The 12,944-nt window shown below is 51.3% G+C and overlaps 1 protein-coding gene across 1 annotated transcript in view; it reads left to right on the top strand.

The window, feature by feature from the left end:
• Svop (SV2 related protein) overlaps positions 1–12,944 on the top strand; it is a 61,875-nt gene that overhangs the window by 35,911 nt on the left and 13,020 nt on the right. Inside the window, exons 7-10 of the mRNA XM_055606231.1 lie at positions 5,947–6,010; positions 8,941–9,066; positions 10,780–10,908; positions 11,459–11,532. Of these exons, the coding sequence (XP_055462206.1) occupies positions 5,947–6,010; positions 8,941–9,066; positions 10,780–10,908; positions 11,459–11,532 (393 nt within the window). The remainder of the gene's footprint in view (positions 1–5,946; positions 6,011–8,940; positions 9,067–10,779; positions 10,909–11,458; positions 11,533–12,944) is intronic.

The raw sequence follows: 12,944 nt of genomic DNA, 5'->3' as shown, positions 1-12,944 counted from the left end.
TTTTTTTTTTTTCCAGAGCTGAGGACCGAACCCAGGGCCTTGCACTTGCTAGGCAAGCGCTCTACCGCTGAGCTAAATCCCCAACCCCCCTTTTTTTGTCTTTTTTTTTTTTTAATTTTATTTTTATTTTATTTATTTTTCTTTTTTTTCCACTGTGAGTTTGAAGCCACCCTGGTGCACACAGTAAGTTCTAGGCTAGTGGGGGCTACAGAGTGAGAGCCTGTCTCAAAAACACAAAAGCAACAACAAGCGAAAACATCTTATGGGATTCTTAAACTGTCCCTATTTGAAAGTTTTCCTTCTCTAAGAGCCAAGCCCCCTGGAAGATGCCGAGGTCAAGTCCATACAGATCCACCCCCAGACCCTATGAAAACAACAAGGACCACCCCCACGTCAACCCCTTGATTTCTAGAACCATCTATCCTTTGCAGTGGGAATGCTGGTCTTAAAAGCATGCGCTGCGCGATTCGTTCTCAAAGAGCGCCTTGTCCAAGCCGGTGCCTGTGCATTGCTCAGGCTGACAGGGCCAGGGTTGGAGCGGCCAGTCCGTGAACCCTATCATCATAAGCCCCCTGCTGGCCAGCTTGGGACACCTGGCACCATGGTTCAAGACAAACCAACAGTGTCCTATGAAGTCAGAGCTTGGCACGAGTCCAGCTCTCCAGGGCACTAGTAAAGTCACACGGTTCGGGGGTGTGGATGACAGACTGTCTGTCGTGTGAAGGGGAGACCGGCCCCACGGATCAGACACCCACGCTCGGCCTACTGCCTTGTGGAAAGTCCGAGAGTCCAGGTCAGTCCTTCCCCTGGTCTTCCCCAAGGCTTTTAAATGAGCTCTGTGGAGCTGGCATCCTACATGGTTTCCTGGAGTGGAAAAGCACGATATCACACTGTTCTAGAGTTAAAAACCACTGGAGCCCTAAGAAGAGGTCCTTAACAGAGACACAGCCATAAATCTGGGCTGGTGGCAGCTGGTGACCTGTGGCACGATTTTGCCCCAGCTCTGGGGATTCCTGCACATGAACCACTGGCCATGGAGGAGCGCCCCCGGTGGCTGGAGGAACCATCGTGGCTCAGGTCAAATTTTTCCAGGGATGCTCAGGAGTGCCACAGGAGGATTCAAGCTGTGGGACAGAGGTGTGCCCATACCCCCCACTTCTGCTCACAATCTTCTGGAAATGACATCCAAGTGACAGGAATATTTAACGGAGCTCACAAGCAAGGAAAGGATGCCGGCAAACAAGCGGAAATTCTGAGGGACTCCTGGAAGCTTATGACTAAATGGAATTACAAGGCAGAGTAACTAGATCAAAGAAAGATGGCACCCCAAACCAGCAACAGGGAAAAGCATGTGACAAAAGGGTTCTTCCCCAGAGTCCGGGGGAAGTGCCATTCCCAGAGTCCCCGGTACAGGGAGGAGGGAAGCACACCAGATGTTGGTGTGACAAGAATGTTACCTGGGGAGACACAACACACCAGACAGGCAGCCCACTACAGACCAAAGGACAGATACCATCCCAGCCCAACTTGGTGAACCAGTGAGCTTTACCGGGGTTACTTACAGGATCAGAAGTGACTCAAAGACAGCTGCATCACCAAGGCCCACTCTAGCAAGGGCGACAGCTAAAGAAATCGGGGAACCTGGTGCACACGGCACAGCCTGCAGGCAGCTCGACAGTTGGAGGGTGTTGTTTCCAGGTGCCTCGGTTGGTATAAAACTCTTCCAGGTAGCTCGGTTGGTCTCTGGTTTCATCCAGGCAGCGAGTCTCCTCTCAAGAGCCTTCTTCAGGCTTGTCTGAGAGGAACTCTGAGCTTTAATTGTTTACTCTGGCAGGGAGGGACCTAGTGAGTCTGCTCAGTTTCAGGGACTTCCTGAGGCTGCCTTATAGCATGGAATGTTTCAATCTCCGAGGAAACCGTTACACAACACTCTTAACTCATGTATTATTTCTGCCTCCTCTTCCCCAAGGATCCCTGAGCCTTGGAGAGGGTGACTGTAAATATCCACCAATGGCTAAGAAATAGACCACCATGCCACAGTGACAGTCACCTGCTCTCAGGAACTCCACTAGTGGCTATGAGTCGAGGCTGATAATAATGGCAATCAAAGCATATAAACACACACATTTAGAAGGCAGTTTGATAGGCCCATCATATCCATCTAGAAAAACCACAAAAGTCGCTTCCCCATTGGGTCCTCTGACCTTCCCAGCCACAGTTTTTCTGCCTTGGATTGCTGTACCGGATGTGACCTCCCTCTTGTGGCGTGGGATCTTAAATCCAATCAGAAGGCAGTCGGCGTTACCCATGACAGCTGAGCCACTGTTGCCCAAGCAGGCACGTCCTGCCCGGCAGGTCAGTATTACAGCACCCAGGGTCTCCCAGGTCTCCAAAAGGAGTCTCCAGTTCAGCCCCGGCTCAGTCTTCCCACGTCCTGTCAAAAGATGCTGAGTCTTCAGCGATAGGGTCTCGCCGTCTAGTTCTGTCCTACCACCAACAGCAGTGGCAATAGCTGTGGGGCCTCGGGGGCTTCGCTGGTCAACAACTCAACAGGGAGGTCGGCAGCCCCAGCCATTGACAAGGTTGTCATTCAGTAACCTTACAGCTTTTTGGAGCATCCTTTTCCATCCACGTACAGTACCCTTTAGACTTAAACATCGCAGTCGTTGTTTTAACAGCCTATGTTTTCTCTCAATTAACTGAGTCCCAGTAGGCTCGTAAGGTAGATGGAAGTAGCCATTGTACCCGTTTGTCTCTCCAACAGTTTTCCAAATCTGCAGAACACTCAGAGGTTAGTTAGCACTGTGCCATCTACAAAACAAAAGCTTTCCCACAGGACGGGCAGGACAAGGCCATGTTCGGCACCACCATCCCATAACAAAGATATCCTTGGTGAGGCTCTCTGAACGCCTGCTGTTGTCTGTGCTCAGCAAGCATCAGGAGACCCCAGAAGCCCACAGCTAAAATGACACTAAGGGTAAACATAAGTGAGACGACATGGGTGCTCCGTCCATTTGTATTATTGCTTCCTCCACAGGTGGAGGCTGGGTGCCCAGAGGTGCTAAGTAAATCAGCTCACTGTGGCCCCAGTCATTGTCTCTGAGTCGTTCTCTTTCCACACCCCGGAGCTCTTCCCGGACCCTCCCTGCAGTTCTCTATACCCGACGAATTCCATGGGCCTGACTTAATTTGCTCAGACCTCCTCAGAGGCTCTGCTTTCTGCAGCTGCGCTTGCTGCCTCACCGGGTCAGAGAGGCCCTGGGTTGGCAACAGTTGGAGCTGTTGACTCTCCACCCATCATACCCAGGGCTGGAGTTCCTGGCTGGGCGAGCCATCTCCACCCTGGCATAGCCTTCTCCTGGAGGGGCCACGTTCCCTCCTTAGACTGGGGGATAATTACCTGCCCCTGGGGAAGGTGTGATCATCTTCGCCTCTGTGTCTTCTGGGAACCGCTCCTTGGCCATCAGAGTCTTCCAGAAGTTCCTTAGTAAACAATTTGGGTTTCCATCAGTTTTCCCCCTAGGAACTCCAGCTTGCCACAAATCTTGTCACATTTGTGTTTGAGCAACCCGGAAAGACCTCTTTCTCTGTTTTACCTTCAAGAAAACTCTCACAGGTTGTCAGGTTGTTCTTCCCCTTTAAGGACCTTCTTTACACGCTGGTCTGAGTCGCGGAGATCTGCCAAAGCCTTTTTTGCCCTATAAAGATCTTGCTCCACCAAAGGGCTCAGCAAAGCCTCTAACACTCCCGACATGTATGCCAAAATAATAATAATAATAATAATAACAACAACAACAACAACATGATGTATGCACCCCCAGTCCCACAGCAAGTTAATGGCTGACCTGATTTAAGACACGGCTCACAGCCAGGTGCACGCCTTTAACCCCAGCACTCTGGAAGGCAGAGGCAGGCAGGCCAGCCTGCTCTACAAAGTGAGGCCAGGACAGCCAGGGCTACACAGAGAAACCCTGTCTTGAAAAAAAAACAAACAAACAGGCATTGCTTGGGCCTCCACACTTAACTCGCTCACCCCTTTAGCTATAGAGCTGTTTCATCTATGAGGAGAACAAACAAAAAACCACAGGCAAAATTACAGACTACGAAGCCACCCAAGAGGGCCCCGGCTCCTTAGCACCTCTGATGCAGTCATTTACATAAACCTAATTATGTCCTAATCAGACACAGCGCTCTTATCTAGTTATAAAGATGGCTTCCCTAAGTGCTTTATTGGGAGACACTTGGGTGACAACATTTTTAGGTAGTTAGGTAATATTAAAAGTTTCCATCTGTTTAGAGCAACTGTACCCAGCCAGAGTTCCTCAGAAAATCGGAACAATGGCATCTCACAGTATAATTTTAAAGTCAACAGCCAGAATGTGATGGTAACAGATGGTTTGCTATTTTGAGGACACAGTGCCACAGGTAAGGCAGGTTATAAAGAAAGGAGGTTCATCTCAGCTCACAGTCCAGGCTCATGGTGAGGGGGCGCGTCCGGCAGTGGCTGCCTTGCTAGCAGCCCTCTCCCATAATCCCAGCGCTCAGCGGGTGGAGCCAAGGAGGATCCTCAAGGGGTCGAGGCCTGTCTGGGCTACACAGTGAGTTCCATGTTAGCGAGACTCTCCCTCCCCCTGACCCCCAGACTCAATCTCAGGACTGGCCCTAACGGTATTTTCTCACCCTGATCGCCTTGACCTGCCTCTGCCTCTGCCTCTGCCTCCCCAAGTGCTGGGATTACAAGCATGCGCTACCGTGCCTGGCTTTGGATTTTAATTTTTTAAAAGGGAGTTAAACAGCGTTCTGACTTTAGTGACATTTTGGGATTATAAAATGAAAAAAAAAAAAAGAAGAAGAAGAAGAAGAAAAATCTCACTATAGCCAGAGGTCTTTTCATGAGAATAAGCAAAATATAGGGGTGACAGTGAAGGACAATAGCTTTTTGTTTCCAGTAGGGGGCGCTGTGAGCACCTACATAGCATCATTCAGGTAAAGCGACAACTGCCGAAAGAACCGCAGGTTCGGGGCACATTCCAGGTGATTTAGTACACAAGCATTGCTTATGTTTATGGAGGTCAGAGGACCTCCCGTAGGAGTCAGCCATCTTTTGCCCTGTGGCGTTACAGGCATCAAAGTCGGCTCACGAGACCTGGCAGCAGGTTCCCTTATCTGCAGCTCCGTCTCCCCAGCCCCAGCAGAGCTCACTCTTATATTAGGATGTGACTGATCAATACAAAAAGAAAGACAAATTAAAAATACCATTTGTCATCAATGCCAGCGGTGGTCATTTGAGGAAGAAATAGCTAGTGACTGCAGCTAGTGGACGGAGGCTCTGTGAAGAGCAAGGTATTGGCAAATCCGAATATGTCTGGCAAGCTGCTGGCCCCAGGACAAAGGTGTGGTGGCATACGCCTGTACTCTCAGCACTCAGGGAGGCAGAGGCAGGCTGATCTCTGTGAGTTTGAGGCTAGCCATGGTCTACAAAGCAAGTCCAGGACAACCAGGGCCACACAGAGAAACCCTGTCTCGAAAAACAACAACAACAACAACAACAAAAATGCCACACGTGACAAATCAATAGCAACAAGTAACAGAGCTGCCCGGACCCCACAGCCAGATTTTCCCCCAGACTCTCCGAGGTCACGGCCATCTGGGGAGTTGGTTACAAATGCAGGGTCCAGGGCCCCATGCTCAAGGACCTGCTTCCCCAGGTCAAGAGAGCCACACACTGGCAGAACACCTTAGGGCATGTGGCAGCCCGGGGCTCGGGAGGATGGTGAGTCTGAAGGCAGCCATGAGCCACAGTAAGAACCCCTTAATCTCTGACTCTAGCCCGGCTTGGGAATCCACAGATCATTTCATTGTTAGAGGATGCCGTTCATGACTGGAGGAAATCCAGGATCTGCCATCTTCCCACCCCCCTGAGCCCCTGTCTCTTTGCCCACCTAGGGTGACGCTGTATGCCGAGTTCCTTCCCATGAAAGCCAGAGCCAAGTGCATCTTGCTCATCGAGGTAAGGAGGGGACGGCGGGTCTCTGGGGGATGCTGGCTGACTGGCAAGCCGTTCTGGGGTGCATGGAACCGCCGGGGGTTTAAGAAAATACAGCAAGCTCAACTGACAAATCCGTACATGGATATCCTGTGTAAATCCTTCCGTTTCCTCCCTCTCTCTTCTTCCCCCTTCCCCCTGCCTTTCCTTCTTTAATTGGAGGCTAAGCTAGGACAGCGCCTCTCAACCTTCCTAACGCTGCCGCCCTTTAATACAGATCCTCATGTTGCGGTGACACCCCCCCCCCCAACCGTAAGATTATTTTCGCTGCTGCTTCATGGCTGTAATTTTGCTGCTGTCATGAATCATAATGTAAACATCCGAAATGCAGGATATCTGGATATGCAACCCCTGTGGGAAGGGCCGTTTGACGCCCCCAAAGCGGTCACGACCCACAGGTTGAGAACCACTGATCCAGGCCCTCACACACGCTGGGCAAGCCCTCCACCACTGAGCCACATCCCCAGCCTTCTTTGCCCTTTTTATTTTGAGACAGAGTCTCACTAAGTTGCTCAGGCTGACCTTGAACTCATTCTGTAGCTGTCTGGTCCGGCCGTGCAAGGACCACACGGTGGCCGCAGTGATGATGACTCATCAGCCACGTGATCACACTGAGCACAGTCACTCTGCCCCACTGACTTACGTGTTCCGACAACACCTGCCTCTGATCAGGCACTCAGCTGTGACGCAGGCATGGATAGTCAATTGTGTAAACACTGAATCACATGTTTGTTTGTCTTGAGACAAGCTGTCACTACACAGTCCTGGGTAGCCAAGGACCCACTATGTGGCTCAGGCTGGCCTTGGACTTGTGGCAAGGCCTCTGCCTCCCTAATTTGCAGTGGCAGGCTTTCACCACCATTCCTGCTATTGTTTTAACAACAATAATAGAGGGTCCTGGGCCAGCTGACCTTGAAGTCCGGCTAACCCTGGTCATACTCTTCTCTCTTAGGCCCTCCAAGCTTCCCAAGATCCAGCAACTAAAAGTGTTGCCTCACACCTGTGATCTCCCAAACTCAGGAGGCAGAGGCAGGAGGATCCCCGCAAGTTCCAGGCCAGTCAGGACACATAGCAGAAAAAAAAATATATTAAATTCATCCCAGTTGAGTAGCATGACTAATGTCCACCCTAACTGGCCAGCATCCTAAACATATCCATCATTCCACATTTCAGTGGTCACCCAGGATGGTCAGCAATACAAATGGACTGTGGCTCCTTTAAGTGACGGGGGTTTAGGGAGGCTCTGGGGACTGGGCAGTGCTTGCAGATGGGGCCCAGGCAGGAAGGACAGATGCCCTCTGAGGGGGACTTAGCAAAGTCACTCCTATACAGTCCTTGCTGAGCCTGGTGGACCAAGCTTGTCACTCCTGCTTCCGGGGAGGTTGAGGCTGGGCAAGTCGGTGGGAGGCAGCCTCAAAATGAAAAGACACAAGCAGGCCGGTGCCGGGGCTCAGTTGGTAGCAAGCTTGCCTCACATGCACAAGGCCCTGGCTTCAATCCCCAGTACGTAACCATTGCAGTAGGGCTGGTGATAAGGCTCTGTAAAGCGCTTGCTACCAAGCCTGATGACCCAAGTTCGAATCCCAGGACCTATGTTATGGAAGGAGAGACCTGACTCCCCAAAACCATTCTGACTGTGACTCTCACTCCCCTAACTAACAAAAAATTGTGGAAAAAAAATAACAGTAATAAAGTCTCTCCGTGGCATGTTCTCAAGCCCAGCCCTGAAGGTCCAGCGGGAAGAAATGAGTATCCCAGACAGTTGAGGATGAAGCCTCTGGAGGAACCTTGAGCTGGCCGGCCTGTGGCTACTGAGCAGAGAAGGAGCCAGGGCAGTAGTAAACCAGGGGCGGTTTCTCCTCCACCCCCCTCCCAGCCCCTGGGCTCCCTGTTAGCAGCACACAGTGGGAAGCCAGGGGCCTGGCGCTCTGTAGTGGGGTTCTTTCAAAAGTAGGAAAAGATGGAGAGTGACTCGGAGAGGTAAGGGAGAGATGAGTCCGAGGAAGGACACTGGAGCCTGTGGGGCCAGGAAAGTAGATGTAAAGAGCCGGCGTGTTAATATATACAGCCACTCGCAGGGAAGATGGAAGCCATCAGGCATCCGTCAGCTGACACACACATAAGGGAGATGTGTTATATCCACACACAGTGGAAGAGTATCAAGCCTTAAAAAGGCGGGGAAGTGTGATGTACGCTACAGCACTGGGGAGCCTCACGGAAGTTAGGCTCGGTGACGTCGTCCAGGCGTAAAAGACGAATGCCACATGTTTCTGCCACCTGGGTGGTTGGAGTAGTCAACACTGTGACCACAGGACAGGCATCTTTGAACACGCCTGTAATCCCAGCACCTGGGAGGCTGAGGCGGGAGGATCTCAAGTTCAGAGCTTGACTTTGAGGCACAGCCTGGGCTACATAGCCATACCCTGTCCCAAAAAGCTTTTATTAAAAAACGTCAATGAGAAAAAACAAAAACAGATTTCCAGGGACTGGTGGCTGGGTATGACCGCTGTTGAGACAGTTTTGTCATCACATAGTGAGCTCCAGAGGTGGACGTCATTGATGGCCCCAGCACAGGCAAGAATGATTTAAAAAAAAAAAAAAAAAGAGAGAAATAAGCAAAACAAAATTCCCACAAGAAACAAAGTCCCTTGCAAGCCCCCTGTCATATCAACATCACAGAATAACGATCCTTTCCCCCTCCTCTTTCTCTGTGACGACATATGGTGCAGCCCAGCCCTTGCCACGCGGGTGTCACACGGTGGGGGAGGGAGCACGACAGGATGCTGAAAGGAAAGGGGCGGCGGCTCTAATTTTCACTCTCGTCCATGGTGCCCCACCGTGGTCACCGTGTGGACCGCACTGCCCCGTCACTGACTCTCACTCTCCCACGCCAGGTCTTCTGGGCCATCGGGACGGTGTTCGAGGTCCTCCTGGCTGTGTTTGTGATGCCCAGCCTGGGCTGGCGCTGGCTGCTCATGCTCTCCGCTGCCCCACTGCTCCTCTTCGCCGTCCTGTGTTTCGTACGTATGTTAAGAGCTTGCTAGTCCAGGCTTTTGTTGAGACAGGGTTTCTCGGTGTAGCCCTGGCCGTCCTGGAACTCACTCTGTAGACCAGGCTGGCCTCGAACTCAGAGATCCGCCCGCCTCTGCCTCCCCAGTGCCGGGATTAAAGGCGTGCACCACTGCACCCCACTAAAGGCCATCTCTTAAGATGATGACTTATTTTAATTGCGAAATGGGGCCTGGGGTAGGCACAGAGTGTGGTGTTGGATTCCCTGAACACCAACTCTACAGAGATGTCCTCTGTATGCCTATAAAGTGACCCCACCGGAGCCACTGGAACTCTTAAAGTGACAGAAACCAAATTCAAACAGGCTTGAGCAAAACAAAGGAACAGGCACATGCTAGAGGATTCTGTTCGAGGCTTTCAGGCCTGGCTGGATCCAGGAGCTTGGCTGTTCTTCCCCCCTCCCCCTGAAAGGAGAACATGCCTCCCTTCTTGTGTATCACTTGTAGGGCATGTCTGTGTACACGTGGGTACACGCATGCGTGTGCACATTCACAGGAATCACTGAGCTTAGCCGTGAGGGGGGCTGTGGGCTAGGCTTACTCACTGGCTTTTGACACTACCTTCCCCTCCTAACGGTGTGGGGCAGGGCTGTGGGGAAGCCCTTGTGACTTAGCATGACATCTGTTCTTGTAACAGGGCCAGCTCGGCAGCCTCACGCAGGAGGAGGCCACTTCTCCGCAGCAGAACATTCTGGAGTGTTCTGGCTCTAGTGAGGGATCTCAGCCCAGGGCTCATTGTTATTTTCGTTTAGTTTTGTTTGTGCGGCCTGAGGTTCAGCCATCCCCCAGGACATTGGAGTCTCGTGTGTGTGTGTGTGTGTGTGTGTGTGTGTGTGTGTGTGTGTGTATGTGTGTGTGTCTTGGCCGCAGGGGTGGGGGATGAAGGATTGTAGGCAAAGCGGAGGCTCACACCCTTGCTTGCTTGTTTAATGTCTGCTTACTGGTGATGGCCGGTCATGTGGTCCCGTGCAGTTGCAAGGAAAGCTGTGAAATGTAGCCCCTGGCTGAGCAGCCACATCCGTGGAGGATGCCGCAGCTTTGTGAATTTTGTTGGACCTTGACAAATTCTGCTGCATCCCCATTTTGCTGAAGAGGAATCTGAATTCCAGAGGCCGGCTGAGTTTTCCGAACAGTAGACTTTATTTGAACCGGCCTAGTCCAAGTGCCCTGGTTTTCCTACTCAGCCAGCTGTTGTGCAGACCTGTTTCCCTTGGCTTCAAACGGATACAAACTTGGCTTCACCGCTGGGCGTTGGGGCTCCGCAGGGCTCAAAACAGCCTGATTTCTCTCCCTGAGATGTCGCTTGTAAGATGACACTAGGCCCAAGAAGGCACAGTTCTCAGGAGCTGAGGGGAGATTGGTTTTGATGGCAGTTTTATTGACTCCACCTGACCCCCTAAAATCAACCATGGCCGTCATGACAGTTACACACTCTCTGCTCGTGTTGCCCGTTTATTCCTCTAAGCACCCGAACGAGGAAACAGAGGCACAGGGAAGTGACGTCACTGCACAGGCTCCTATAACATGTAACCTGCAGGGGCGCCGGCACTCGAAGCCAGGTCTCTGACTCCAGAGACACCTACACAGATGGGGGGAGGGGCGGCTGGGGGGAGGACTGCTCTGCTCCACACTGACCGGCCACACCTGGGTCTCCTGTCCCCTCAGTGGCTGCCAGAGAGTGCTAGGTACGACGTGCTGTCTGGGAACCAGGAAAAGGCGATTGCCACCTTAAAGCGGATTGCAACAGAAAATGGAGCCCCCATGCCACTGGGAAAGCTCATCATCTCGAGACAGGTGAGTGTCTGGACCTGTGTGTGTGTGTGTGTGTGTGTGTGTGTGTGTGTGTGTGTGGTGTGTGCAGCAAGGAAGTGTTTTCATGAGTGAGCACATGCATGAGTGAAAGCAGAGACCTAGAGTAGCCCTGTGTTTGTGCATGTCTGTGTACACAGACTGGCACATAAAGGCCATTTGGCTACTCTGATTGGCAGTCTAACTGCCAAATTCTAAACTCTGCTGGAGAATTGAGGCAGCGATGAGGGAGATGCCCTGCCGGCCAATGCATTTTCATAACTGCTTCTTTTTCTGTTTTGCACCCCCAGCTCAATTTTTAAAAAGAGCATTGTCAAACAAAGATTTGAAAAAAATTTATAATATTAGCAAATTCTTCAAATTTTTGTGGAACTGACAAATGGGTCATTTGGACAGTTAATCTTTTGCCAAATTGGCCTGTGCTGTGTTGGCTCTCAGTACTGTGATACCCGGGAGCTGGCTGGGCGTGTGTGTGTGTGTGCATCCTGTGCACTGGGGGTTAGCCAATAACCCATATGTCCTTGTTTTAAAACAGGAAGACCGAGGCAAAATGAGGGACCTTTTCACACCCCACTTCCGCTGGACAACTCTGCTGCTGTGGTTTATATGGTAGGAGCTGCTGTCTGCCTGCTGTGATCCCTGGGCACTGCACACGGTTGAGACTTGTGCTTGTGTGTGTGTCTGTGCATGAAGGTTTGTACACATGTATGCACATATGTATGCATGGGAGGCCCAAAGATGACATCAGGTGTCTGTCACAGTCTCTCCCAACCTCGTAAGTCGAGGCAGTGTCTCTCGCTTGGAGCTGGCCAGCATGCTGTGGAGATCTGGCCTCTGCCTCTGGAATGCTGGGCTTACAGGCTGGCCGCCAGCACCACAGCACTCACCCATCCGAATCCAGGTACCACTTGGGCTGCTTACTCCTTTACATTTTGAGCTTGACCTGAGGCCATGCAGATAGCTTTTAAAGGAGACATTCCTATCTCCACTTTTCAAGAAAACGCTTGATGTGCAAGCCTAATGATGCTCTCAAAGGCAGATACAGTCAAGATACAGGCTGCACAAAACCTGAGTACCAAAGAGACCAGGAGGCTGGTGTGCCAAAGCTGAGAGCCTGTGTACCAGAGGCTGCTGCCCAAGGCAGTGAGCGTGCACACCCGAGACAGGGCAGCTGTGGTAAGGGTTCAGGAGCCTGCAGCACGTGATGAGATTGACGCAACCGAAAAAAACTAAGGGACCTTTCTACAGGAGGTCACTGTTTACATGGGCCATGGCCTACCACCACTGGTGGCACACAGCTTGTCCTTTGAAAACTAAGATGTGGTCAATGGGGCCGTTCTTGGGACACTGCCCCATCACCCCCCACACACACCCTCCTGTTCCCACCCCTGTTTAATATTTCTTAAGTGACAGCTGTGGGAGGAGACTGGAAAGGAGGCAGATGCAGAAAGTCGTTAATTTCCTCCTCGCAAGTCCAAAGTCCAATTTCAGCCATTCTTTTCTCCCTCCCTCCATACCTCCCTCCCTCCTCCTCTCTCTCTCTCTCTCCCTCCCTCTGCCCCTCCCCCACCCTTGCCCCCAGATCTCATACTCAGGCACTCAGCATTGCTAGAGCACAGAGCTGGGTGACTAGAGGATTTGTGTTCTATTTTTAACCTGGTCCCAAGCTTTCTTTTCACCTTCGTGCAGAGGCACTGATTGGAAGAGAGGTGTTCCCAGCATGGTCAATTACAGGGAGGAGAGAAGAAAGGCTTTGAAAGCGCAGAGCCAGGCTTGAGTTCTGCCTCCACCTTCCTAAGAGCTGAATCAATTCACCAAGCACTTATTAAGCACCTGCTGTGTGCTGGGTACAGAGTGGCACCCGTAGGATTTTTTTTTTTTTTAAAAAAGGAGTATTGGACAGAACTAAATAACTACCTTTAATAATCTGTAATACAAAAATAAATAATTTTAAAAGAATCTGTTATTCACCTAGACTGATTTTGAGTCCCAGTAGGAGTTTGTGAAAGGCTAATTTTAGT

The sequence above is a fragment of the Psammomys obesus genome, unplaced genomic scaffold (assembly GCF_907164565.1).
Source record: "Psammomys obesus unplaced genomic scaffold, mPsaObe1.curated_primary_1811, whole genome shotgun sequence".
NCBI classification, from domain to species: Eukaryota; Metazoa; Chordata; class Mammalia; order Rodentia; family Muridae; genus Psammomys; species Psammomys obesus.
Note: the sequence above shows the minus strand (reverse complement) of the source record. Positions and strands in the feature narration are given on the sequence as shown.